Here is a 26,608-nt window from a genome sequence, read left to right as displayed (position 1 = left end):
TCACTAGAAGACAAATAGCTGACCAGGCAGTGGGTGAATGAATAACATGAAGAGAGACAAGTGGCATCCCAAGCAGCGAAGTACTCTGTTCAGAACATTAAATATGCGTGTGCCAACCCTTGTCCCGTTGCTCTATGGAGCCTGGTGTTAAGTTAATGATAGATGTTAGCTGCCCAAGGCATTACCAACAATTTAGATTTGCTCTCCTCATCCATACGTAATAGGGGAGGAAACAAATTATCCCAATACAGATCAGCATACAGGAAGTGTTTACTGGGACAGATTGACCCATTAACATGAAATGATGCTTCTCTTAACTATGTACTACGGTTCCTTCTGATGAAAGCACCTCTAGTGATTATGAATGCTGTGCTATAAATTACTAGTCATTCACCAAGTACTCTGAAAATGTTTAATACATAGCAGGAAATGTCATCCCTGAGGTGGGAAAGAAAATTAAATGCCACAACTGTCTGAAGGTTATGTTTGCTCAGCATTCCAAAGAGAAAAGAACTTAATGCCTAGAAAGATATAAAATATGATCTCTCTATCCAGCTCATGATGTGAAATTGTCACATGACTGAAAAAGTGTTCAGACAAAATCACATCGAAGATGTAATAAACCTTATATTGAAGTCACAGACTGAAGTTTTTTTTCTTTTCTTTTTTGCTAGTGGCTTTACGTCGCACAGACACAGGTCTTACTGCGACGATGGGATAGGAAAGGCCTAGGAGTTGGAAGGAAGCAGCCGTGGCCTTAATTTGCCTGGTGTGAAAATGGGAAACCACGGAAAACCTACTTCAGGGCTGCCGACATTGGGACTCGTACCCACAGTCTCCCGGATGCAAGCTCACAGCCGCGTGCCCCTAACCGCACGGCCAACTCGCCCAGCGACTGACGTTCGCTCGTCAGTTGCAGGGCAGTACTTTTACAGTAACTATAATACTGATTTACACAGGGTAGATATCTGACATGACATTCAGTGTTTCTAGCACAGTTTTTGAAGCTAATTTCAAATCTGAACACTTGCTATATCATGTTAGGTTTCGAAGATATTGAAAAGGTTTAATTTTTCATGAAACAGCATTCATCGAGAATTGTTTTCAATGTTTTTCCTTATGTTCATACAAACCCCAGTATTTTCATTTGCTTCTTTATTACTGGTAGGGACAGTCATATTGATTACAACTCCCATGCAGCAATCAATGCTCTAGTGAAACTTTGGTCTGTGCTTTGTTTTCCTGGATACAATGTTAACATAAGTAAATGGTTGATATGTCATCTTAAGAATGGTGGGTGATAGACCAATGGTTTGCATATTTTGAATCAACATGTACCAGTTGTCTCAGAACGTGTGTTCGATACCAAGATATCCGCTGAAAGTCATCTTTTGTTGATCAGCAAATTTATTTGCTGCTGCCAAGTTTAGTGAGGAAACTCATTAGACCAGCATGACAAAATTTCTCTTAGAGCAGCATTTTAAATTAAGACTCCACCACAGGTACAGAGCTATTATGCAAGAACTGAAAGCTGTAACCATATGGCACATATTCACAAAATTAATACTTTTCATGGGACAATAAGTTAAAGGTAGAAAATGCGTATCTGTTCACGTCAAAGAGAGCTGTCTCAAAACGAGAAATGTGACTTAATAGATCAATATAAAATTCAATTTGTTCACTGTAAATTTTATTTCCATCCTGTTATAAAAAAGTTCTATAGAAAAGTTGCCTTTGAAATTTTGTATTTTTCTTGGCTGTTTAGATAAGCACCCTAATCCATAATCTTGTACCACAAGCCTACACTCTTCTGCATATTGATAATTTGGAAATGTGTGGATATCTTCATATCTTTGTGATAAAACAATTATTGATTTAATCATTTTCAACATATATCGCTTCAAGGAAAACCAAATTATTACATATTTTGTTTCTATTTTATGTTACAGTACATTGTAATTCTGTAGGGAACCTCTACTTAACGAAAACTTATACGCATCAAATAGTTACGCTTTCCATCCGATATTTTCATCATCAACTCATGTAACCTCCAACTGTCATACCTAATGAATAAGATCTGTGTGAAAATCACATTTTCTTACTCTGTTCCGCACTCTCTTACCCAGTGCTCCACTTACCAAGGTACATTTAAAACATGGCAGCTGCCAGTTCTACTTTCTTCAAAGATGACACTGTGATAGCCACTATGTATTATATTGTAGCTTGGAGGGAACAATAAGTCAAGGACACTCCTCTTCCCCGTTTCTTCACCTCCCTGAGCTAGTGAGCAGGTCCCAACAAACACGCATCATTACTCCACTGGACGGAAAGCCATATTAGTGGCACTGAGACCACTCTCAGACTAACAAACAATCTTGGGACACTAAAGAGACCCTCCTCAAAATTAGACACAAAGTTCACTTTATATCAGAAGGTTAGTCAAATATTCACGCCTTTCTTCCCTTCTCATTGTTACAGGTCACAATTGCAAAATATCACATTCTAATGAGCATTCAATTACAGAATGTCCCACACTCATGTCACAAGCCTTTTTATGTTTTTCTACAAAGAAATACTGTCATCAATTTTGAGATCTGCTAATGAGCTTTTCAAGACCACAGTGCAATAAGAAGACACATTTTACCCATTTTTTTTTTTTTTTTTTTAATGTATTGATCACAGCGTATAAGTGCAAACAAAGACTTTAGATGGACATTACGACTAAGTGCCATAGTTTACTTAAGTTTAAGTTAGTAGTTAGCAACTGCTTTTAAGCCCCAACTCTCATCTCCTCCCCCTTAGCCAATCATTACCTTTGTTCCAATATTTTTATTATCATCCTGAGAAGACTGTCTTTGCACATTTTTTGTTTTTACCTAAACAAAGATATCTGTAGTTTATGTTTATAATAAAACATATACTACAATTAATTTGTGAACTTGCTTAAGGCACACAACATACTGTATCGATAAGGTAGAACAAGAATTACTGTCAATTTGTTAAATTATGCTACACATCAATATGGACATGAATTTGATTACTTGCATGATTAGAACCTCTGCCATCAAGGCAGAAAGCCAGCAACTAAGCCACTGTGCAAATCACACCCTCATTCTCAAACAAATTTAGGATTAGCAACATACCTTTAGGTATGTATTGGTTTTATTCATTGTAGGTGATAAATGAAGAAATATATCATGTATTGACTGGCTGAACATCTTAGCTTTCTTAGATATCAGTGCCAATACTGATTAAAATGACATACCGTCCCAAACGATCAGCAACCCAGCTTCCGCACAATGAGCCAGCCATTCCACCCACCAGGAACACCGACACAATGCACGACCACAATACACTGAGGATACCATCAGACATCTGAACACCATAGGTAGCTTCCACCGTCTCATTGCAAAACATCTTCATGATCTGTGGGAAAGCAGAAGTACATAAAACAGGATTTAGGGAAAGTAATATGAGAGAGAAAATGCCGCCGGGAGTAAGCATGAGCAAAGCCCACAGTGAAGGTCTGTATGAAAAACAATACGACATAGGACAGCAAATAACTCCTTTCTGCAGTCATGATGCCAGTCACACGTAATGCAAATGATGGTCCAAACCTGTCAAACCACAATGTCAGTAGTTGGCATGTTTCCATGACAATACTACATGCATACTACTAGTCGCATTGTTAGTTCGTTGGAATGCTTACATTCATCCCAATACAACAAAGCAAAGCTAAAGGAAAGAAGCTTGGTACCATAGTATTGCTTATTCCTGCCAACAAGTGTCGATTTGCAGCACTCCACCCATTGGGGAATATAAGTGATAATACGGTATCCATTGCTTCAGTCCCACTGCTGAAGGTAAGGTGTGTATTCATGCAGCTGAAGAGCTTTCATGCCGATTCCCTCCTCCCCTACACACACACACACACACACACACACACACACACACACACACACACACACACACACTTGCTAGCAATGAGTTTCCGAACATATAGCTCAAAACAGAGTTAAACAAGTTTTATGATTTGGGGGGGTGGCAAAACCCTCACTACTACTGAGACTAAAATATGAGAATGACAATATTATTAAGCACCAAGAAAAGAAAAGACTGAAAGAGATTTCTCAAGGCAAAAAGCTGGAGTACCGAGTACATAACGCAAGTGGCCAAGGACTTTCCAAAATCTCGCAAGATAACTGAAGGATGTCCAAGGACATTCAATATGTTCTTATCAATGATCAGGGATGAGAAAACATTGTGTCTAGTACCAAAATCTCAGAATGAACCAGAAGTCCAACAGGACATTTTGTGTTGTTATCAATCACAGAGGATAAGGAACAGAAACATAACATTTTTTATCTAGTATCGCCAAGAACAAACATACAAACAAGATGGGGTGTTGAATGTGTCTTCTGCCTTAAGTCTTTGCTCTGACAAGTCTCTTCCAATCTTATGTCCTTTTTAGTGCTAGATTATATTACCACAGTGGTATCAAAGTGCTTCAGTTAGCCCACTCCAATGGAAAACGACTGTAGTTTCACTACTTTTATTTTAAACATTGTGATTTACAAGGTACTTCAGAGCCATTTTGGCATTAACGTTTGGGGACTGGCTAGGGCTAAGTCATACGACCTTTCAGACCCTAGCCTACATTTCCCGGCGACGGAGGGACTCCATGCGCTAACGTACCTTGCAAAAGACAAATCTAACAAGAACAGCATGAAGAATCGAGTACATCTGGAGCTGGCGGGGGACATACGTGTGCCGGTGTATTCATCACGCCGATGGTGTATCCAACTGGCACCGAGGAGCCCAGGGTAGTCACTACCCCAGCGAGGATCAGCAGAGGAGTCCATCCGTGAACGTGCTGCAACAAAGAGAGAAACTTTATTGGAATAACTGTCTTAACTATACTGAGGATTCCTAAAATGTCTAATTCCTACAATGAATCTCAAGGTGCTTCCAGAGAAAAAATGCATAAATAGAGATAAGAGAAGGTAATGACAGTCAAATAATGGAAAGACATAGGATCTATTGATAATGCATGTGGAATCCTACTTAATTAAGACAGAGTAGTAATATCCAGTAAGTACACACCGCAATCAACTTAAATATTATCAGTAAGATTTAGTTCAGTTTATTGCCTTTCTTATATGGCAGGGCTCAGTCTCTGAAGCCTGCAATTATGCCAACCCATATTAAGCAACACTGTTACACAATTTATAGAATAATGTGAATAGTACTGTAGTTTGGTCTGAATCGTGACTGATTTCGTCAACTAAGTTGTAACGTACAAGATACTCAGTCATTTGATGATGTATTATTTCCTCCCATATTTTTCCAAATATAGGAAGGATACTAAGAGGATGAATAATCTTAGAGACTGTTGGGGGTCATTATAATAAGGTAAAGGTAAGGTGACTGCATATTTACAATTTGAAGGAAAGACCTGTCATGAGCGAGTTAATGATGTGTTCGCGACTCTTGGAAGTATAACGTCTAGAATTCTTTTTAAAAGAGACAGGTTCATTCCATCATGGCCAGTGGACACCCAACTATTTCACTAAAATGACTCCTAACGTCGCTTGGGATCACATGAGAAAATTATAACTGCTTTCTGTTATACCTTCCTTTTGAAATATTCTGTTAATTACAATTGGCTTGGACTGTTCATCCATCTGAGTGGATGGTGAGCTAAAATATAAATTTAGGTCACCTAGTGATACATTACAGTTGTCATTTGACTTTTTGCTTAATCCCATTTTGTAAAGAGATTTCCAAATCAGCAGAATTTTGAGTGTTCAAAATGTCATAAGAGTAGTGTATTTTAGCATTTCTTATTAACTGTGTTCTGTTTTAGATTTTTCAAAATTGTCTGATGTAGGATATTTCACATAATTATAGACTGCATATCTGATTTTCATCTGGATACATATTTCTTGGGAAAGCCATGGGTTTGAAGGCCTCATTACCCTAGCAGTACAGTGTTGCATGTGTGTCAAGTCAGAAGTGGTTTGTTAAAATGGTTTACTTTATCAATGTCGTTCATGTTTTTTTTGTTTGTTTTTTTTCCCAAAGTGGCTTTACGTCGCACCGACACAGATAGGTCTTATGGCAACGATGGGAAAGAAAGGCCTAGGAGTTGGAAGGAAGCGGCCGTGGCAAGGTACAGCTCCAGCATGTTGTTCATGTACTGAATGATGTGCCATGGTGCATTAAGAGCCTTCAAAAAATTCACTTAAGTGTTTAAAATCCCTTTTTGGCTTGAATTTCGGGCACTTGAAGGAATACGCAGCATAATAGTGATATTAGTGATTATTTGAGCAGCATGCGAGTTGCCAACATGATGTGGAGTGTTTACGACAGGGGCAGATTTACTGTAAGGGCCAGAAGGGCTGAGCCCCACCTTTGTAATCCTATATAATTTATTATTTATAGTTACTGCGAACACTATGAAGGGAGTATGACATTCAACGCTGATAGTCCAACGGCCTTGGTTCAGTGTGAGCAGACCAGGCTCCGCTGGCCCCAACCAACTGTCCTCCCCATCTGTTCTCAACGGCATATCAGTTTACTGGCTTACATCCCCTCCTCGACTGCCTGGCAGAGTGGCAGTGTTCATGGGTGTTGCTGTTGAGTTATCGTGTCGTTTGGGGCCAGAGGGAGCTGGCCCATTGTGCTGGCTTTAGCCTATTTCACGTTTCATTTGGCTGTGTGCGGAAGCAGGAGCGACGACTTCAGGTAATTCGGGGGGGGGGGTGGCCTTGATTAACTTTAACACAGGCATGTGAAAATGAGGAACAACTATTAATGCAAACATTCCTGAATTCACGAACAGAAAAAACAGAATAGGAATATGTTTCTCAAATACATTTTTGAATGAGTTATTTACAGAGTTTGCAATAGTATTCACAAGTAAACAGAAAAATAGAACTTTATCCATAAATATTTTGAAGGAATGTTTTATGTACAAAGCTATAAAAAAATAGTCACAAGTTAAAAAGTAGAACTTGCTTCAAATGCATTTTCTTAATGAACATCCTATTGCTGTACTGTATATTATGCATTTCGTGATACGAACTGTGAAAAGCTCTACCATCAGATGAACCGCTTGAACAGTCTCCATTGGGAAGGAATGCCCGCTTTCTATCTAATTTCTTGTTATAAAACCACCTACCATCTTCTCCAGATTTAATGCCTTAGCAGCCTATGAAGACTACCAAACTCGACGTTTTAAGGGGACTTAACATCTATGAGGAAAATTTGGGGGAAGGGGACAAAAAATCCCCCCCCCCCCCTCAAGTCGGCGCCTCTATGCGGAAGTGCGATTATTGTAGTATGGCCAATTCTCAATTGTCTGGTGGACAAGAGTGTAATTTAAGATGAACCAAATGGATTTTTTAAATTAAAAACTCAGTTCAATTCATTAAGTCTAGAAGAAACAATTCAAATTAAACCGTTAGTGCTTATCAACCAATCAACCAAATGATTTCACGTTATTTCAAACTGATGGCAAGGAAAAGAGAACTTTCTGTAATACATGGTTCAATAAAAAGTCACCATTAATAGCGAGTAAAGAGAAACTAAGTCTGTTCTCTTTTTACTGTGTGTTATTTTATGGTGAAGGATTGTGGTCAATGACCGGGTGTAAGGATCTAAAACATTTCAGTGAATGAATTAGAACACTTGAGGAAAGCGCACTACAATTAGAAAATGCCTGTAAATACAAAACGTTTGGGACTTAACACTGCTGCACAAATTGACTCTGCATATAAAATTTCAATCCAGAAACATACGGTAATGAAGTAGTCACAAAAAATATAGTAGAGTGCTTAAAATTTTGTAAAACTCACAAGTTAGCACTGAGGGGCCATTATGAAATACAGGACTCAGCAAACCATGGTAATTAGATTTGTTAGTTCTTGGTAATCTCGACAGTGTTAGATGACCATCTGAATGGCACTCTCACATCGGTTTCTAAATATAAGTCACACATATACAAAACTATTAGATTGTATATATCAAATGTACATTGAAGACTTTGTCAAAGATATCAATATCAATTTTCCCCAGTCACACGCTTCTGCGCAGCCAGCAGTGTGGGGCCTCCCTTTGAGAATGTGTTTTGTTACAGTGCGAGGTCAAAGAACATCAGCAAACTGTTAGTGATATTATCCTAACCAAGTTCGTAAGACCTCTTAACTGATATTGCGTTGGCAAGAACACAAAAAGTATTGTGCCACTCCAAGCCTTCGTCCAGGAAAATCTTTAAATTGTGCACGAAGAAGTCAGCTGTGGCTTCATACAGGTTATATTGCCGATATTTAATATTACTGATGTAATTTATGAGTTTCAGTGAACATATGACCATACTGCATAGTGTTTTGTAGGCTGTCGTCATTAGAATAAGTTTGGAACATTGTGCGTCTAAGTCTGCCATCTAGCGGAGAAATGTTGTCTCAGGCTAGTCGCAAAAAACCTCGCATAGAGCAGGCAGTATAGGAGGATCGAGACGGCGGTGGTTAACAGACACAGTGCACATGTTCTCGGCCACCTGCAGCGCTGCTGTCGATATAAAGTAGTGATGGGAAAAATAGTTATTTCTTGGGATCACGTCAATGTGAACTAGTTTACTCCCAGGAAGAGTTCGAATGACTAGTTCGTTTAGTTCACTAGTTTACATCTCCATTTCCTCCAACTTCGCGCATGCGCATGTATATATAGACATGATATAGGCTTTTGGGCTTATCCCGTGCCATGTATACAATTTGTTCGACTGTATATATACAGGAGTTAAAAGTTAACACGAAATCACTGATTCGGTCTAAATACATAATTGTTATTTCACAATACACATCGATGGCTTTCAGTGCACATAAGATGAACAACTACATGTCCATAACGTTTTTCTTTTCCAATAACCATACCGGCATATTCTCATTTCTCTATATCCTACCTTTCTCGCCAGATAGTTGCACAACAGGGTTGCCAACTAATGTTAGACAAACTTCAGCAAATTCTAAATTAAAATTCGGTAAGTCGACTGAACCTCCATAATGCAGTTACAGTTTATTTGTATGATATGTAATAATTTAGAAATATATATTCACGTGCCTAGCGAAAAAAAATCTTACTTTTACAGCTCCCTCAAATCAGGCGACGAAGGTTGCACAAGATCTGCACCGGGCCGTGTATACGCCAAGGAGTAAAGAATACAGGGAGCTGCCCGCTACACTACTATCTGTGGCTCTCGCTTGAAGCCAAAGGCCACGCCCCCCATGGTTACCAAAACATAGCAGTTCTTACGTTGTGGATATATACAAACTAAAACATTTTGTCCGGAGTAGGTAAACTTCGAATTGCTCAATTAAGTAGAATCGTTTCAAAATAACACGGCGATTAACTGTAACAAAATTTTCTGGCAAACAGACTTATTAATGCTTTTTTTTTACTAAGCTCTAAGAAAGCGGTTCTCATGACCCGCAGCCTTAAATCTTCCTTCTCGCTAGTTGACTATCGGTACTATAAATCCAGTATATTAAAAACAGATGCAAATCTTCACCAGATATCAGTAAAGATAAGGAGTAGGCTATTAATAATGGCATACCGCAATCTCAATGCTTTAGGGGAATGCGCAATAAATCACCAAACTGGGCTTAGCAACATTGTTTACTACATATTTTGGAGTGGTGGTGGAGGTGATTGTTTTAATAGGAAGTAAAACCATCAAGTAAACCATCTTTTGACACAAGTGGAAACAATGCAGGACTCAGCTAAGGGCCCCTTGGACGCCAACACACTCCGAAGTTAAGAGACCTTTAGGCCCTTAATCGCCTTTTACGACACGTGGTGGTGATTATTGTTTTAAGAGGGAATACAACTAGGCAACCATCCTCTATTAACGCTAATCAGAGAAAAATGAAGATATCGGCCAAAGAAAGACAAGGGCCACGAAGGGCGAGAAAATGAAAGACTCCCTAGCCCACGAATCCTCTTATAGTTTCGGGGTCGGAAAAGAACAAGAGTTGACCATCGGAGGTCGGACACGATAGGTTAAAATTAGCCTGGCAAAAGTAAGTGGAAGTAGTGCCAGGACTCGGCTAAGGGCCCCGTGGTTGCCAACCCATGCTCCCAAACAGAACTCCTGGGGCCCCTTCCAGTCGCCTCTTACGAGAAGCAGGGGATATCGTGGGTGTTGTCCTTTTACCCCCACCTCCCCAGGGACTTTTACGACAGGCAGGGGATACCGTGGGCCTTATTCTACCGTACAGGAAGTACAACTGGGCAACCATCCTCTATTAACACTAATTAGGAGGAAAAATGGAAGGAATCGGCCAAAGGAAGACAAGGGCCAGGAAAGGCGTGAAAATGAAAGACTCCCTAGGCCTCGAGTGCTCTAATTCTTCAAAAATAGGAGGTAGTGCATTCACCTTCCAAACAACTTTCTTCATGGACCGATCAAATAAGTAATTCCGGTTTGAAATTTGCTAAACATATTCTGGTGTAAGAAGGTATCCAATTTTCCCTTCAAATGGCATTAATCCACTCTGCTCTCCTTTCTTCCTGAACAGGAAACCTCAGGAAAAATTGATAAACAACAAGTCTAACCTAAAAATTCTTACAAAAAGTGGACGGTGCTTCCGACACTCCGAAATCCAATGGAGGTAGTATAATGTACTGTACTGCATATTAAAAAAAAAAAGCCATACTTAGAAATTTGATCTGATAAGCCTTCCTCAAGTGGAAATGCTATTCAGACAAGTATGGGTGACTATATTAGAGTCACGAAACCGGTTACTATACATAAATCAAAAATAACTGACTAACAATTAATGAAACTGGTAGTTAAGGGCTACTATCCTTTCAGTGTGGTGGAGGAGCCCGAATTTAAAGATCGTGTAAATTCGCTGTGCCCAGGATATAATCTTGGAACTAGAAAAACTATTTCCACCAGTTTATTACCACAATATTACCGCAACACTGTTGAAAAGGTGCAGAAACTCCTAGAAGATGTACAAGCTGTTTGTCTTACAACCTATTCTTAGACATCCATAAATAAGTTTTATGGCCGTCACAGCCCATTATATCAATACTGATTGCCAGCTGAGTACCGCTTTATTAGGATGTGTTGAATTTCGGGATGGACACACTGCTGAAAATTTGTCAGGGCGCTTGAAAGAGTGCGTGAGTGGGGGTTATAGAATAAAGTTGTTTCTGTCGTCAGTGACAACGCCAGTAACATTGTTGCTGCAATTAGATTATGTAACTGGCGGCACTTGTCATGTTTCGCGCACTCAGTAAACCTTGTACTGCAGACAGGACTGCGCAGTGGTGAAATAAATGTCATACAAAAAGTAAAGGCAATAATAGAATATTTCAAAAGAAGCTTTTATGCCTTAGCTAAACTGCAGTCTGTTCAAAAACAAATGGGACTACCCGAGATCAGATTGAAGCAAGACTTAGTGACGAGGTGGAATTCTACGCATGATATGTTGAAGCGGATTGTTCAAGCAAAAGATGCTGTAGTTTCCATATTAGCTATTTTACAAAGCGGCGTGGAAGTGTTGACGCAACATCAGTGGAATATTGTGGAATATGCGACTGAAGTACTTCAGGTATTTGAAGAAATAACAGTTGAGGTAAGCTCGGAAAAGTCTGTATCCAAAGCTAAGGTGATACTGTTTGTTCGGGCAATGAACAGAAGACTTATTGCGTACGAACAGGATAAGAGATTTCCTGTTGAAATAGTTTCTTTGGTAAAGACCTTAAAAGAACAATTGTTGAAGCGTTTCAAAGACGTTGAAGACAACGAATTGACTGCACATACGACAATACTAGATCCAAGATTCAAGAAGTATGGTTTCAGCAATGTGTCTAAATTCACCGCAGCTAACGATTCGTTGAAGAAGGAAGTTTGTGCAGTAAATCTGCGGCTGGATCAGGAACCAGTAATTACGTTATCTGTGGCTGGACCTGCATCATCTAGCCTCACGTCGTCATTTTGACCGCGAGGTAAAAGAAGTGATCGCCCCTCAAAACCCGACTTCAGCAGGAATTGTTGAATTAAATACTTGCAGGAACCTCTACTGGACAGAAGGGAAAATTCTTTGAAGTGGTGGAAGGAAAGGAGAGCCGTATATCCCCGCTCGTACGAGCTTGTAAAAAGAAGACTGTGCGTAGTGGCAACATCTGCCCCCTGTGAAAGGATCTTCTCTAAGATAGGGCAGATAATTACCGAGAAAAGAAATAGACTTACTACAGTAAAGGCATCGCAAATTGTATTTTTGCACCATAATTGGTAACTTTTAGAATGCATTCAATATTCTCCAAATTAATGGTTCAGGGGCCTATTCCAATGTGTAACCCTTACGTCCAATCCTATTCCCTCCAATTTCTTCAATAATCCATGTTCCACTCTATGAAAGGCTTTGGAAAGACCAATGGCTAGGCAATCTAACTGCCAGCTAGCCAGTGAAGAGAATGACCCTCCACCTGCAATTATCAGTGAACTATCATAAAACTAAAGGCACACTGTGTTATAAACTTAAACTATACTGCACTAAAGTAGGTTTGAAACTGAAAATGTAGGAAACATGGAGCACTTGTAATGAAGCAGGAAAATATTACGACTTTAAAAAAAAGATGCATGAACTCAAAAATGAAAAATATCAACATGAACTTGACAGTCAACTAAATTAAATTACAGGACTAGCTGAACAAGGTGATTTGGAGCAGATTCAATATTTTTGTAAACAAAAGTTTAAATTCAGAGAGAATACTATAAAAGTCTGCAGCTCATCCAAAAGCTACCAGTTCCTAAGATCTCTAGATACTTGGCACATACTACACCAGACACTTTAAAAAATTATATTGGTCATTCCAGAGGAGAGACAGGAATTACTCCCATGGTACGAGCTCGTCTGATTACAAAAAATAAATGCTTACAGCATGATAATGAAAAAATAGGTTCTTTAATCATAGATGAGATGGCAATAAAATCAAAGCCGGTCTATGACAGGAATTTGGATAAGCTTCTTGGAATGACTTATGTAGAGGGAGATGCTGTCTGTATTGAAGATAAGATTGCTAATAAATTGTTCTGCATTACGTTCAAACATGTGTCCACACATTACAGGATTCCTGTCATTTTACACGCAGCGTGACAAGAGATCAACTAGCCAAATTAACATGCGAGATCTTACAGGCTGTTAAAGACTGTACTCCAAGTCGTGAGCCTCCGTGGCTCAGAGAGCAGCGCGTCGGCCTCTCACCGCCGGATACCGTAGTTCAAATCCCGGTCACTCCATGTGAGATTTGTGCTGGACAAAGCGGAGGCGGGACAGGTTTTTCTCTGGGTACTCCGGTTTTCCCCTGTCATCTTTCATTCTAGCAACACACTCCATTCTCATTTCATAGCATATATCAGTCATTAATAAATCACTTTAGGAGTGGCGACCCCATCGTACTAACAGCCTATATTGCTTCATTCATTACACCCCTGACCCGGTCAATGACTGGAAAACAGGTTGTAGGTTTTTTATTTTCACTCCAAGTCGTCCAAATTGTGACAGAATTGTCAAGTGAATGCGGCCATGTTTCACTCCTTGTGTGGAAAAGAGGTAGACTTCGCACATCAACTTCGGCACCCATTAAATTCCAGCAGTCCTATATTTTTCAGTTTTGACCCTGGCCACATATAAAGAAATGTAAGTTCACAACATGTGAGCAGGAATTTTAAAGTAAATGGTAACCTGGTAACTGCAGAACATGCGAACAAGCTGTATTACTTGAAAAAACGACTAGTAGTGAAACCTGTGCGGAAATTAACTACGAAAGTAGTATACCCTACAAATTTGGAAAAGATGAATGTTGCAAGGGCTAAAGTAATATTCTCGACGGACACTATTGCTGGCCTAAGAATTTTGGAGAAAGCAAGCCCAGAAGAAATCGGTACCAGGAAAAGCTTCAATTAAACCATGAATTTTCTTGAAATGTTTCAAACATGGCATGATATTCATGATTATTTGCACTACAACAAAAATGGATGATAAGAGACATTCAGAACACGTGGTTTCTCCGCAAGTATCATCATTAGCTGCACATTAGCGAATTTTCAAAAGCACTTATCACAAGACCCATGCTGAACATAAGACATTCAAAACTTATGCCTAAGAAAGGCGATCCTAGCGAGAGAACTGAAAACTAAATTCTGTGACCCCGCTTCTCATTGCTCATTTCCCAGCCTTGTATAATAGCAGAAGCAACGTTCACCCCAAAGGATCCCAATTTGTTCTTCAAGTAGTCGAAGACTACTCCACGACATGATCTGCGTTTGAATGATAAGTCGTATTTGTGATTTGCATTTTACCACCGAACGTATCCAAAACCGAGACTTTCATTATGCGTGGTGGAAAAAGTGGGACAAAGACGCAAACTGGTTCCCATAGCAGTCCCACACAATTTTCCAGATTTTCTATCATATTTATCCTGAAATATCACGCCAATCTACTAAATCAGAAATGCCTTCCACTCATGATTATTCCATACTGGACTCCTCTAATATTAGCTCTGTAATGCTCTGGTGCTGGTGATAACACAAAGTTAGTTCTGATAAACAGCGAGAATTCATCTTAAAGAGAATGAAACATCTCCAGAGAAGATTCACGATTAATCTGAGCATGTTAACATTTGCATTAAGTACTTATGTAAGAACTACACGTATATGACATACCGGTACGTATTTATAAGTATAATGTGGAAAGCCTGCAGAAGTTTATTATGTTTAGTGCGATATATTTCGCAGCATGTACGCTAAACAGTTGACATCTAAAAAAAATAAAAAAATAAAAATAAATGGAACAACTGTGCACTGTATTAGATTTGCCGACGATATTGCACTTCTGGCTGACAATAAGAACATGCAGATCATGCTCAACAAAAAAGATTTCCAACTTAACATTAATGTAAATAAAACTAATATGGTCGTAAGCAAATCTAAAATGAAGCCAGAGGCACAGCTCAGAATTGGAAATATTTTAATAAAACAGGTGCATAAGTTCTGCTACTTAGGATCAGTTATTACCGATGACAACAGATGCACTGTGGAAATAAAAAGGATGATTTCCCTGTGTAAGAAAGCCTTTGAGGAGAAGAAGCAGCTCTTAACTAATAAATCCTGAAATACTGAACAAAAGAAATTATTTATCAAAACGTTCATTTGGAGTGTGCTGCTATACGGCTGTGAAGGATGGACTCTCTTGAAGGAGGACGTGAGACGACTAGAGGCAGTGGATATGTGGCTATGGAGGAAGATGACAAGAACTAGCTGGATTGAGAAGAAAACTAATGAAGCAGTGCTTAGAGAAATAAACACCCAGAGACATTTAATAACTATAAAAAGGAGAAAAGCATCAGTTTTCGGTCAAATTCTCCGGCATAATAACTTTATAAAGAACTTGTTCGAAGGCAAGGTGATGGGAAAGAAAGGCAGAGGGAAACCACAGAAGAGAATCATTGAAGAGGTAGTTGAGATGATGGGATGCCAAGGTTATGGAGAGATGAAAAGGATCGCAGAGAGAAGAGATCAATGGTTGCAGCGACAAGGCGAAGCCTTTAGATGATGAAATCATTTATTTAAACTATAAATTCCGAATTAAATCACATCCATTTCCATTTAGAAACGCATGTTCAGAGACAGTCGATCCCTCTCTACACCACCGCCACGTAGTGAAGGAACATATCAACCAGCACAAGTCGTCACACTATATTTCTATTCCTCCTGTCGACTGTATTTTTAAGTCAGTGAGTTGCATAAACTTCCTTCCGATTGTACAGATTGCTAATATTTATGCAAATCTCACTGTAGAACATCGTCGTGCGGGTATGACACTTGCGCTTTGGTTAAATACGCTTGTATTTTAACTACTTCTTGTCTATAATTCCTATCTCTAAAAATCACAAAAGCGACTGAGAGCAAGCCAACCCAAGCGGCGATAGCAACAGACCATTTTTGAGCAGCATTCTGTCTTGCAAGAAGGAATATTTCTAAATTTATATAGCCTATAGGAAAAGAATTTAATTTGTTCGTATTTATGATAATGAATGATGGGATTGGGGGGGGAGGGCACAACAACGCAAGTTCAGTGGCTATCCAGTATCCACCCAGATGCCTGCGGATGACCTGACAGTTCCTCATAAATTCCTCTGCCTGTTCCTGGAATAATTATTCCTAGGGCCCGAAGAGAAATCTTCATTATTTCCAGTGGCTAAGTGGAATGGTCAGCCATTCGTGTGGGGTAAATACTGATCTCTTCACTGCGTCAGATTTTTCAATCCGATGAGTTATCTTATTAAAAAGAGTTATATGTGTCTTCATCCAACCACTACGTGCATGTACCTTTCAATAAACAACAAACCTCAGCTTCACTAAACTTTTAAACATAATTAATCACATGTAAGAACACATCAACTTGCAAAGCTGTTTCCTCAAGCAAATAGTAACATCATAGTTTGCATTATATTCAGCACACACCATTGCAATTGGTATGTAATTATACCCAGTAATAGTTTTTACGTTTAAATTCAAAACATCAGCGGTCAACGAAGTCTCAAACAAGAATGCATTATGGCTGAGTGAGTGGTCTTTGAACTACTGTATTATTATTTGTTTACCATGATGCGGAACTATGCATTCTCTGCCGTACAAAAGCAGAGAAAATGTCCTACAGGATGAACGTTAATGGCATGCATTAATATGCCGAAAGCGTGATAATTTTGAATCTTCTTACCACATTTTTTCAAATGCAAGCGAAATAGTATACAAAGAATCTTGTAATTAAATACGCTTGCCCAAATAATTTATATTTTGTTTATTTTTACAAATAATAGATACATACTGCAGGTGCCGAGATGTCATTTCTAGTTATTTCTACATTGGTTACGGGAGGAACACACCAGCTGGATGTTTTACGCGACTAGTTTTCGTGATCCGGGGGGCAGGGGGGGAGGTCTGGCTTCAGTTTTACATGGAGTTCGAATCACACAGACGTGACCTTTCATTTCAAAAATCTCTTTGAAGTGATATTCGAACTGCGGTCGCCAATGAAGAATTCGCTCAATTACAACGCCATGTTAGATTGGTTACGAATAGGGCTACCATATGAAAAATGAATAGTATTAATTTTACACCGAGCGAGTTGGCCGTGCTGTTAGGGTCTTGCAGCTGTGAGCTTGCATTCCGAAGAGAGTGGGTTCAAACCCCGCTGTCGGCAGCCCTGGTTTCCCATTTTCACAGCAGACAAAGGCTGGGGCTGTACTTCAAGGCCACAGCCACTTCCAACTCCTAGCCCTTTCCTATCCCATCGTCGCCGTAAGACCTAAACGTGTCGGTGCGACGTAATGCAAACTGTATAAAGAAATTAAAAACGTCTTACAGTTTTTTTTTTTTTTTTTTTTTTTTTTACGAGCAGGTAAATCTACCGATACAGAGTTGACGTATTTGGGCACCTTCTGAGCCAGTAGGCTATTGTAACTGCCAACTTGGACTCAGAAAACCAGCGCCTTAATCAGGGGGTGAAACTGATAGGACTTTTGGTTCCAATCTGTAGCTAGCTTCAGGTAGTTTCAGTCTCTTTTTCTAGATGGCGCTGGAGGTCATTCATAACGTGTGAATAGTTATATACACGTTCTGTAGATGGCACGCAAGTAAGCATGAAATGAGCGAAGTTAATAATTAAAGGCAGTTAATCTCGAAGTGAAGTATTTAAAGTATTTCAAGTCTAACCTCAATCAGTGGGCCCTTCTAACAAATTAATCTATGTATATAAAATAACTTGTCCTGACTGACTGACTGACTGATTCATCATCGCCGAGCCAAAACTACTGGACATAAAGAAATGAAATTTTGGGGATATATTCATATTAAGATGTAGGTGCTCGCTAAGAGAGGATTTTTGGATATTCCGTCGCTAAGGGGGTGAAAAGGGGGGTGAAATTTTAAAATGAGTGTATCCATATCTCAAAATTTTAAAAGTTTACAGATGTAAAAATTGGTATTTAGAATCTTCTTTAAAATTAAGGAAACACGTATTTTTTTGTTTTCAGAAAATCCCAATAGGAGGGGTGAAAAAGGGGTGAAAATGGGGGAAAATGGGCTGAATGCCTTTAATCAGGATACCGGTACTTATGTATCGGAAACTGAAGATATTACAGACCTGAAAATTGGTACATTTGATCTCTTTTAAAAATAAAGAAACACGTATTTTTTTGTTTTTGGAAAATCCAATTAATGGGAGGGTGAAAATGGGGGGGGATTTTAAAAATGAGTGATTCTATATCTCCAAACTTTTAAAGTTTGCAGATGTAAAAATTGGTATTTAGAATCTTCATTAAAAATAAAGAAAAACGTATTTTTTTGTTTTCGGAAAATCGCAATAGGAGTAGTGAAAAGGGGTGAAAAAGGGGTCGAATGCATTTAATGAGTCTACTTATATTTCAGAACCTGAAGATATTACAGACCTGAAAATTGGTGTTTGGGATCTCCTTTAAAAATAAAGAAACACATATTTTTGTTTGTGGAAAATCCAATTAATGGGGGGGGGGTGAAAAGGGGGTGATTTTTTAAAATGGGTGTATCTATATCTCAAATATTTTAAAGTTTATAGATGTAAAAATTGGTATTTAGGATCTCCTTTAAAAATAAAGAAACACGTATTCTTTTGTTTTCGGAAAATCCCAATAGGAAGGGTGTAAAAGGGTTAATAATGGGTTGAATGCCTTTAATGAGGCTACTTATATTTCAGAACCTGAAGATATTACAGACCTGAAAATTGGTATTTTGGATCTTCTTTAAAAATAAAGAAACACGTATTTTTTAGTTTTTGGAAAATCCAATTAATGGCGGTTAAACAGGAGTGACAAATTGGGGTGAATTTTTTGAAAGACTATATCCACAGAATATCTTGGAAACGTAAAATGTTACAGACGTAAAAAGTGGGTGTTTGGAATCTCCTGTAAATGTAAAGAAACATAGGTGATTTGTTTTTGGAAACTCCGCTTAAGGGGAACTCAAAAGGGGTGAAATTTTAAAATGAGAATTTTTACAGTATATCCAAAAAAACTTAACATGTTACAGAAGTGAAAAATGGTATTTTTTATCTCTATTAAACATAAAGAAACGTGTATTTTTAGTTTCCGGAAATACCACTCGGGTGGAAGGGGGGGGGGGTAAAAGTGACTGAAAATGGTGTTGAATTATTTTAATTAGCCTACTGATATCTCAAAAATGAAGATGTTACAGACGTGAAATTTGATATTTACAATCTGCTTTAAAAGTAAAGAAACACGTATTCTCGGAAAATCCCTTGATGGCGGGGGGGGGGTGAAAGAATTGAAAAATTAATTGACTTAATTCTATGAGAATACATACATCTAATAAATATAAAGTTGTTACAGATGTGAAAATTCGTATTTGGATCTCCTTTAAAAACAAAGAAAAACGCATTTGGTGGGGAAACCATCTTGGAGGGCGGGAGTGTAAAGCAGTTGAATTCCTTTCATGAGGACACATAAATCAAAAACTCTGAAGAAGTTAGAGTCGTGATAATTGGTATTTAGAAGATCGTTTACTATTAAAGAAACAAGTATTTTTTGAGGGGAAAATTCACTTCGGGGGGGGGGGAGGTGTTGAGTATTGTGAAATGAAGTGAAAAAAGTAAATTTTTTTATGGGGATACTTATATCTCAAAACTGAAAGTAATAGACGTGAACATTGGTGTTTGGAATCTCCCTTAAACATAAAGAAACAAGCATTATTTTAATATTTTTGGGGGGGGGGGTGGCGGTAAATAAACTTAACGGCGGTGGGGTGTAGAAGGAGGTGTATCCAATTGATTTTACTGTTATTAATGTACTTATAAGTATCCTCCGTTGCTCAGGCGGCAGCGCGCCGGCCTCTCACAGCTGGGTGCCGTGGTTCAAATCCCGGTCACTCCATGTGACATTCGTGCTGGACAAAACGGAGGCGGGACAGGTTTTTCTTCGGATACTCTGGTTTTCCCTGTCATCAGCCATTCCAGCAACACATAATAGTAATAATAAAAATAATAATAATAATATTCCGGACCGTCGTCAAATGTGCGGACCGCGCTGGTAACGGCTCCTGGACAAATGACTAAGAATGTAGTCCGGCCGCGGGTTCAGTGCCGCCAAGGCACCCAATATGACACCACGCCGGATCTCCTGAAGGATTTTATCCATATTAAAAATGATTATAGGAAAAGATGGCAAAGATTTACGGACCCAACTGACCGGGAGGAATACCTGAGCCTAGCCCGGGAAGTACAAAATCGATTGCTGGAAAGGAAGATTGAAAAATGGGAGGAAACGTGCCGTGAAATAGAAAACCAGTCAGATCGGGAATTTTGATGGATTCTCGCAGAAAACGAGTCAGTTCGCGAATTTCGGCGGATTATATATCTAAAACAATAAGCATTCAATTATAAATTTCAGTATAATACCGTAGCGAAGCACGGGTATCTTGCTATATATATATATAAAATAGCTTGTCCTGACTGACTGACTGACTGATTCATCATCGCCGAGCCAAAACTACTGGACGTAAAGAAATGAAATGTTGGGCATAGATTCAAATTAAGATGTAGGTGCTCGCTAAGAAAGGATTTTTGGATATTCCTTCGCTAAGGGGGTGAAAAGGGGGTTGGAATTTTAAAATGAGTGTATCTATATCTCAAAACTTTGAAAGTTTACAGATGTAAAAATTGGTATTTAGAATCTCTTTTAAAAATAAGGAAATACGTATTTTTTTGTTTTCAGAAAGTCCCAATAGGAGGGGTGAAAAACGGTAAAAAAAAAAAAAAAAAGGGGGTTGGATGCCTTTAATCAGAATACCGGTACTTATATCTCAGAAACTGAAGATATTACAGACCTGAAAATTGGTACTTTTGATCTCTTTTAAAAATAAAGAAACACGTATTTTTTTTTGTTTTTGGAAAATCCAAATAGTGGGGGGTGAAAAGGGGGGTGAATTTTTAAAATGAGTGTATCTATATCTCAAAACTTTTAAAGTTTATACATTAAAATATGGTATTTATAATCTCCTTTAAAAATAAAGAAACATTTTTTTTGTTTTCGGAAAATCCCGATAGGAAGGGTGGAAAAGTGTGAAAAAGAGGTTGAATGCCTTTAACGAGGCTACTTATATTTCAGAACCTGAAGATATTACAGACCTGAAAATTGGTATTGGGGATCCACTTTAAAAATAAGGAAACACGTATATTTTCGTTTTTGAAAAATCCGGATAATGGGGGGGTGAATTTTTAAAATGATTGTGTCTATATCTTAAAACTTTAAAAGTTTACAGATGTAAAAATTGGTATTTAGAATTTCCTTTAAAAGTAAAGGAATAAGTATTTTTTCGTTTTCTGTAAATCCCAATAGGAGGGGTGTAAAAGGGTGAATAGTGGGTTGAATGCCTTTAATGAGGATACATATATCTCAGAAACTGAATATATTACAGAACTAAAATTTTGTATATGGGATCTCCTTTAAAAATAAAGAAACGCGTATTCTCGGAAAATCCAATGAAAGGGGGGGGGAAGAATTCTAAAATTGACTTAATTGTATGAGAATACATATATCTAATAAAAACTAAAGTTGTTACGGACGTGAAAATTGGTATTTTGATCTCCTTTAAAAACAAAGAAATACGCGTTTTGTGGAGGAAACCATCTTGGTGGGCGGGAGTGGAAAGGAGTTTAATTCCTTTCATGAGGACACATAAATCAAAAACTGAAGAAGTTAGAGTCGTGATAATTGCTATTTAGAAGATCCTTTACTATTAAAGAAACAAGTATTTTTTGCCGGAAAATTCACTTAAGGGGGGGGGGGGGAGAAGTGTGAAAGGAAGTAAAAAAGCGAATTATTTTTATGGGGATACTTATTTCTCAAAACTCAAGGTAATAGACGTGAACATTGGGGTTTGGAATCTCCTTTAAACATAAAGAAACACTCCTTTTAATTATTTTTTTTGGGGGGGGTAAATAAACTTAACGGCGGTGGGGTGTAAAAGGAGGTGAGACCAATTGATTTTGCGGTTCAGAATGTACTTATAAGGAGCCTCCGTTTCTCAGGCGGCAGCGCGCCGGCCTCTCACACCTGGGTTCCGTGGTCCAGATACCGGTCACTCCATGTGACATTCGTGCTGGACAAAACGGAGGCGGGACAGGTTTTTCTCCGGATACTTCGCTTTTCCCTGTCATCATTCATTCCAGCAACACTGTCCAATATTTCATTTCATTTGTCATTCATCGATCATTGCCCCAGAGGAGTGCTTCGGCAGCCGGCACAATTCCTACTGTCGCCGCTAGATGTGGCTTTATTCATTCCATTCCTGACCCTGTCGAATGACTGGAAACAGGCTGTATATTTTCGATGTACTTATTCTGATCATAAACCGATCTTTTTAATCTTTCCTGGGTTCGTTTTCAACAGCCAACTTTTCCTTCGGAGAACGTTCTTATATTACAGTAGATTCTCCTGGCATATGAATAAAAATTTAAACACATTTGAAATAAACGATAGGAATGAGATTGACCGTCCAATTGTTCACCTCTATAATAAGGTCAAAAATGCACGGAAGTATGTCATTCGTATCGCCAGAAATCCCGTACACTTGCCTACGCGCGACATTGGTGCTGGTCACATTCTCAACAATAACAATGGCAGCAGATGTAATTTACCGCCAAGTAGCGGTCTTGCATCTTGCTGTGGGGTCCAGAACATCTATAATAATAATAATAATATGTGCGGACGGCTTTGGAAACGGGTCCTGGACGGGTAATGACTAAGAATGCAGTCTGACCGCGGGTTCAGTACCGCCATGGCACCCAAGACGACACCACGCCGGATCTCTTGAAGGATTTGTTCCATATTAAAAATGCTTATAAGAAAAGATGGCAATGATTTAGGGACCCAACTGACAGGGTGGAATACCTGGACCTAACCTGGAAAGTACGAAATCGATTGCTGGAAATAAAGATTGAAAAATGGGAGGAAACTTGCCATAATCTATTAGAAAACGAGTCAGATCGCGAATATTGGCGGATTCTCGCAGAAAACGATTCAGATCGCGAATCTCGGCTGATTATATATCTAAAACAACATTCAATTATAAATTTCAGTATAATACCGTAGCGAAGCACGGGTATCTTGCTAGTCTATACATATAAAATAACTTGTCCTGACTGACTGACCGATTCATCATCGCCGAGCCAAAACTACTGGACATAAAGAAATGAAATTTTGGGGATACATTCATATTAAGATGTAGGTGCTCGCTAAGAGAGGATTTTTGGATATTCCGTCGCTAATGGGGTGAAAAGGGGGGTAATATTTTAAAATTAGTGTATCTATATCTCAAAACTTTTAAAGGATATAGATGTGAAAATTGGTATTTAGAATCTCCTTTAAAAATAAAGAAACACGTATATTTTGTTTTCGGAAAATCCTAATAGGAAGGGTGGAAAAGGGTGAATAATGGGTCGAATGCCTTTATTGAGTCTACTTATATTTCAGAACCTGAAGATATTACAGACCTGAACATTTGTATTTTGGATCTACTTTAAAAGTAAAGAAACACTTATTTTTTTCGTTTTTTGAAAATCCAAATAATGGGGGGTGAAAAGGGGGGTGATTTTTTTAAAATGAGTGTCTACAACTTAAAACTTTAAAATTTACAGATGTAAAAATTGGTAGTTAGAATCGCCTCTAAAAATAAAGGAACACGTATTTTTTTGTTTCCTGTAAATCCTAATAGGAGGGGTGTAAAAGGGGGAAAAATGGGTTGAATGCCTTTAATGAGGATACATATATCTCAGAAACGAAGGATATTACAGAACTGAAAATTTGTATATGGGATCTCCTTTAAAAATAAAGAAGCGCGTTTTTTAGTTTTTGGAAAATCCAACTAATGGCGGTTAAACAGGAGTGACAAATTGGGGTGAATTTTTTGAAAGACTATATGTACAGATTATCTTGGAAACGTAAAATGTTAGACGTAAAAAGGGGGTGTTTGGAATCTCCTGTAAATGTAAAGAAACAGAGGCGATTTGTTTTTGGAAACTCCACTTAAGGGGAACTCAAAAGGGGTGAAATTTTAAAATGAGAATTTTTACAGTATATCTAAAAAAACTTAACATGTTACAGAAGTGATAAATGGTATCTATCTCTATTAAACATAAAGAAACGTGTATTTTTAGTTTTCGGAAAAACCACTTGGGTGGAAGGGGGGTTAAAGTGACTGAAAATGGTGTTGAATTCTTTTAATTAGGCTACTGATATCTCAAAATGAAGATGTTACAGACGTGAAATTTGATATTTGCAATCTGCTTTAAAAGTAAAGAAACACGTATTCTCGGAAAATCCAATGAAGGGTTGGGGGGGGGGGTGAAAGAATTGAAAAATTAATTGTCTTAATTGTATGAGAATACATACATCTAATAAAAACTAAAGTTGTGACAGACGTGAAAATTCGTATTTGGATCTCCTTTAAAAACAAAGAAAAACGCGTTTTGGGGGAAACCATCTTGAAGGGCAGGAGTGTAAAGGAGATTAATTCCTTTCATGAGGACACATAAATCAAAAACTGAAGAAGTTAGAATCGTGATAATTGGTATTTAGAGGATCCTTGACTATTAAAGAAACAAGTATTTTTTGCTGGAAAATTCACTTGGGGGGGGGGGGGAGTAGTGTGAAATGAAGTGAAGTGAAGAAAGTAAATTATTTTTATGGGGATACTTATATCTCAAAACTGAAGGTAATAGACGTGAACATTGGTGTTTGGAATCTCCCTTAAACATAGAAACAAGCCTTCTTTTAATTTTTTTGGGGGGGTGAGGGGGGTGGTAAATAAACTTAACGGCGGTAGGGTGTAGAAGGAGGTGAGACCAATTGATTTTACTGTTATTAATGTACTTATAAGGGTCCTCCGTTGCTCAGGCAGCAGCGCGCCGGCCTCTCACAACTGGATTCCGTGGTTCAAATCCCGGTCACTCCATGTGACATTCGTGCTGGACAAAACGGAGGCGGGACAGGTTTTTCTCCGGATACTCCGGTTTTCCGGTCATCAGCCATTCCAGCAACACATAATAATGTTCCGGACCGTCATCAAATGTGCGGACCGCGCTGGAAACGGCTACTGGACGGGTAACGACTAAGAATGCAGTCCGACCGCCGGTTCAGTGCCGCCAAGGCACCCAATATAACACCACGCCGGATCTCCTGAAGGATTTAATCCATATTAAAAACGATTATAGGAAAAGATGGCAAAGATTTACGTACACAACTGACCGGGAAGAATACCTGAGCCTAGCCCGGGAAGTACGAACTCGATTGCTGGAAAGGAAGATTGAAAAATGGGAGGAAACGTGCCGTAAAATAAGAGAAAACGAGTCAGATCGGGAATTTTGGTGGATTCTCGCAGAAAACGAGTCAGATCGCGAATTTCGGCGGATTATATATCTAAAACAATAAGCATTCAATTATAAATTTCAGTATAATACCGTAGCGAAGCACGGGTATCTTGCTAGTTAGTCATAAAACGACAAGCATTGTGGAGATAATATTGCTGAATTGCATCGAATTAGATACCCAATCGATTAACCTTGTTCGAACTTATATCGATTTTAATCGATAGTTCCCATGATGCTACAGTATTTGTGTTGTTTGAATTCCAAGTGCTCATGTGCTTGTGATGTAAATCTTAGTTCCTTGTGCTTGCTTATTTGAAACACAACTTCGCCAGTCCTCCTCAAAATCCTGTATTTCCTGTTTGAGTACACATCAGGGGCTGAAAGCTGAATGGTTCTATTATTGTAGTTCTATATATTTCCTGTCTCAGTGCATTTAATTCTGTTATTTTTATTTTCATGTGGTACTTGGATATTGATGTGATACCCCATTTTCTTGCGTATGGTGTGCTCTGTTGTCTTGCTTTCGAAGGGATTTCTTATTTGTTATATCAGGTTTGTGTAATGTGTCAATCATTCACTTGAAGTTAAAGCTGCTTTGAGGTGTGTGGTTATGTTCTCAGTAACATAGTATGCCATACGAACTAGGGGTATCAGATCATTATTTCCAACGTAGTAAGTACTTGGAAATAAAAATATATGGATTAAAATGTATTGGGCATGGAAGTAGTAGAACTGCATTATCACCACCGTTTGAGGGGGGGCGAGGGGCAGGGAAAGGAGGGGGAGGAGCCGTAAGCATACCCGGATGTGCGTCACTGCGCCGGATGTTAATTCTCCGCGCTATCTGTTGATAGTAATACTAAGGTATTGCACCAGAATGCACACTGTGGCGCTATCTCGGAAAAGAGACTAAAACTACTAGCGCCAAGTGGCTTGGAACCGAAATTTATCATTGAGTTTCATCTCTATTCTATTCTCTTTGGCCTTAATCGTCTGAACCACTCAGCCCGGCGAGAAAAATCAGAAACCTAGGACACGAAAGCTAGAAACCAAAATACTTCGTAACGTACTAAAGAAAAAATTTCAAATATGGAACATGCCACATTTATTACAGA

At 38.6% G+C, this 26,608-nt stretch overlaps 1 protein-coding gene across 9 annotated transcripts in view; it reads right to left on the bottom strand.

The window, feature by feature from the left end:
• Positions 1 to 26,608, bottom strand: part of LOC136863383 (solute carrier family 2, facilitated glucose transporter member 5) — a 437,285-nt gene that overhangs the window by 77,688 nt on the left and 332,989 nt on the right. For 8 of the 9 annotated variants that reach the window (XM_067139788.2, XM_067139789.2, XM_067139787.2 and 5 more), the window contains 2 exons: positions 4,766 to 4,873; positions 3,266 to 3,426 (listed from right to left, as the gene is read on the bottom strand). In XM_067139788.2, the coding sequence (XP_066995889.2) occupies positions 3,266 to 3,426; positions 4,766 to 4,873 (269 nt within the window). Of the gene's footprint in view, positions 1 to 3,265; positions 3,427 to 4,695; positions 4,874 to 26,608 lie in introns of those variants that run through there. The other variant, XM_067139792.2, reaches the window with a different exon arrangement.

This window comes from Anabrus simplex, chromosome 2 (assembly GCF_040414725.1).
Source record: "Anabrus simplex isolate iqAnaSimp1 chromosome 2, ASM4041472v1, whole genome shotgun sequence".
NCBI lineage: Eukaryota > Metazoa > Arthropoda > Insecta > Orthoptera > Tettigoniidae > Anabrus > Anabrus simplex.
This window is presented reverse-complemented; position numbering and strand designations above follow the sequence as displayed.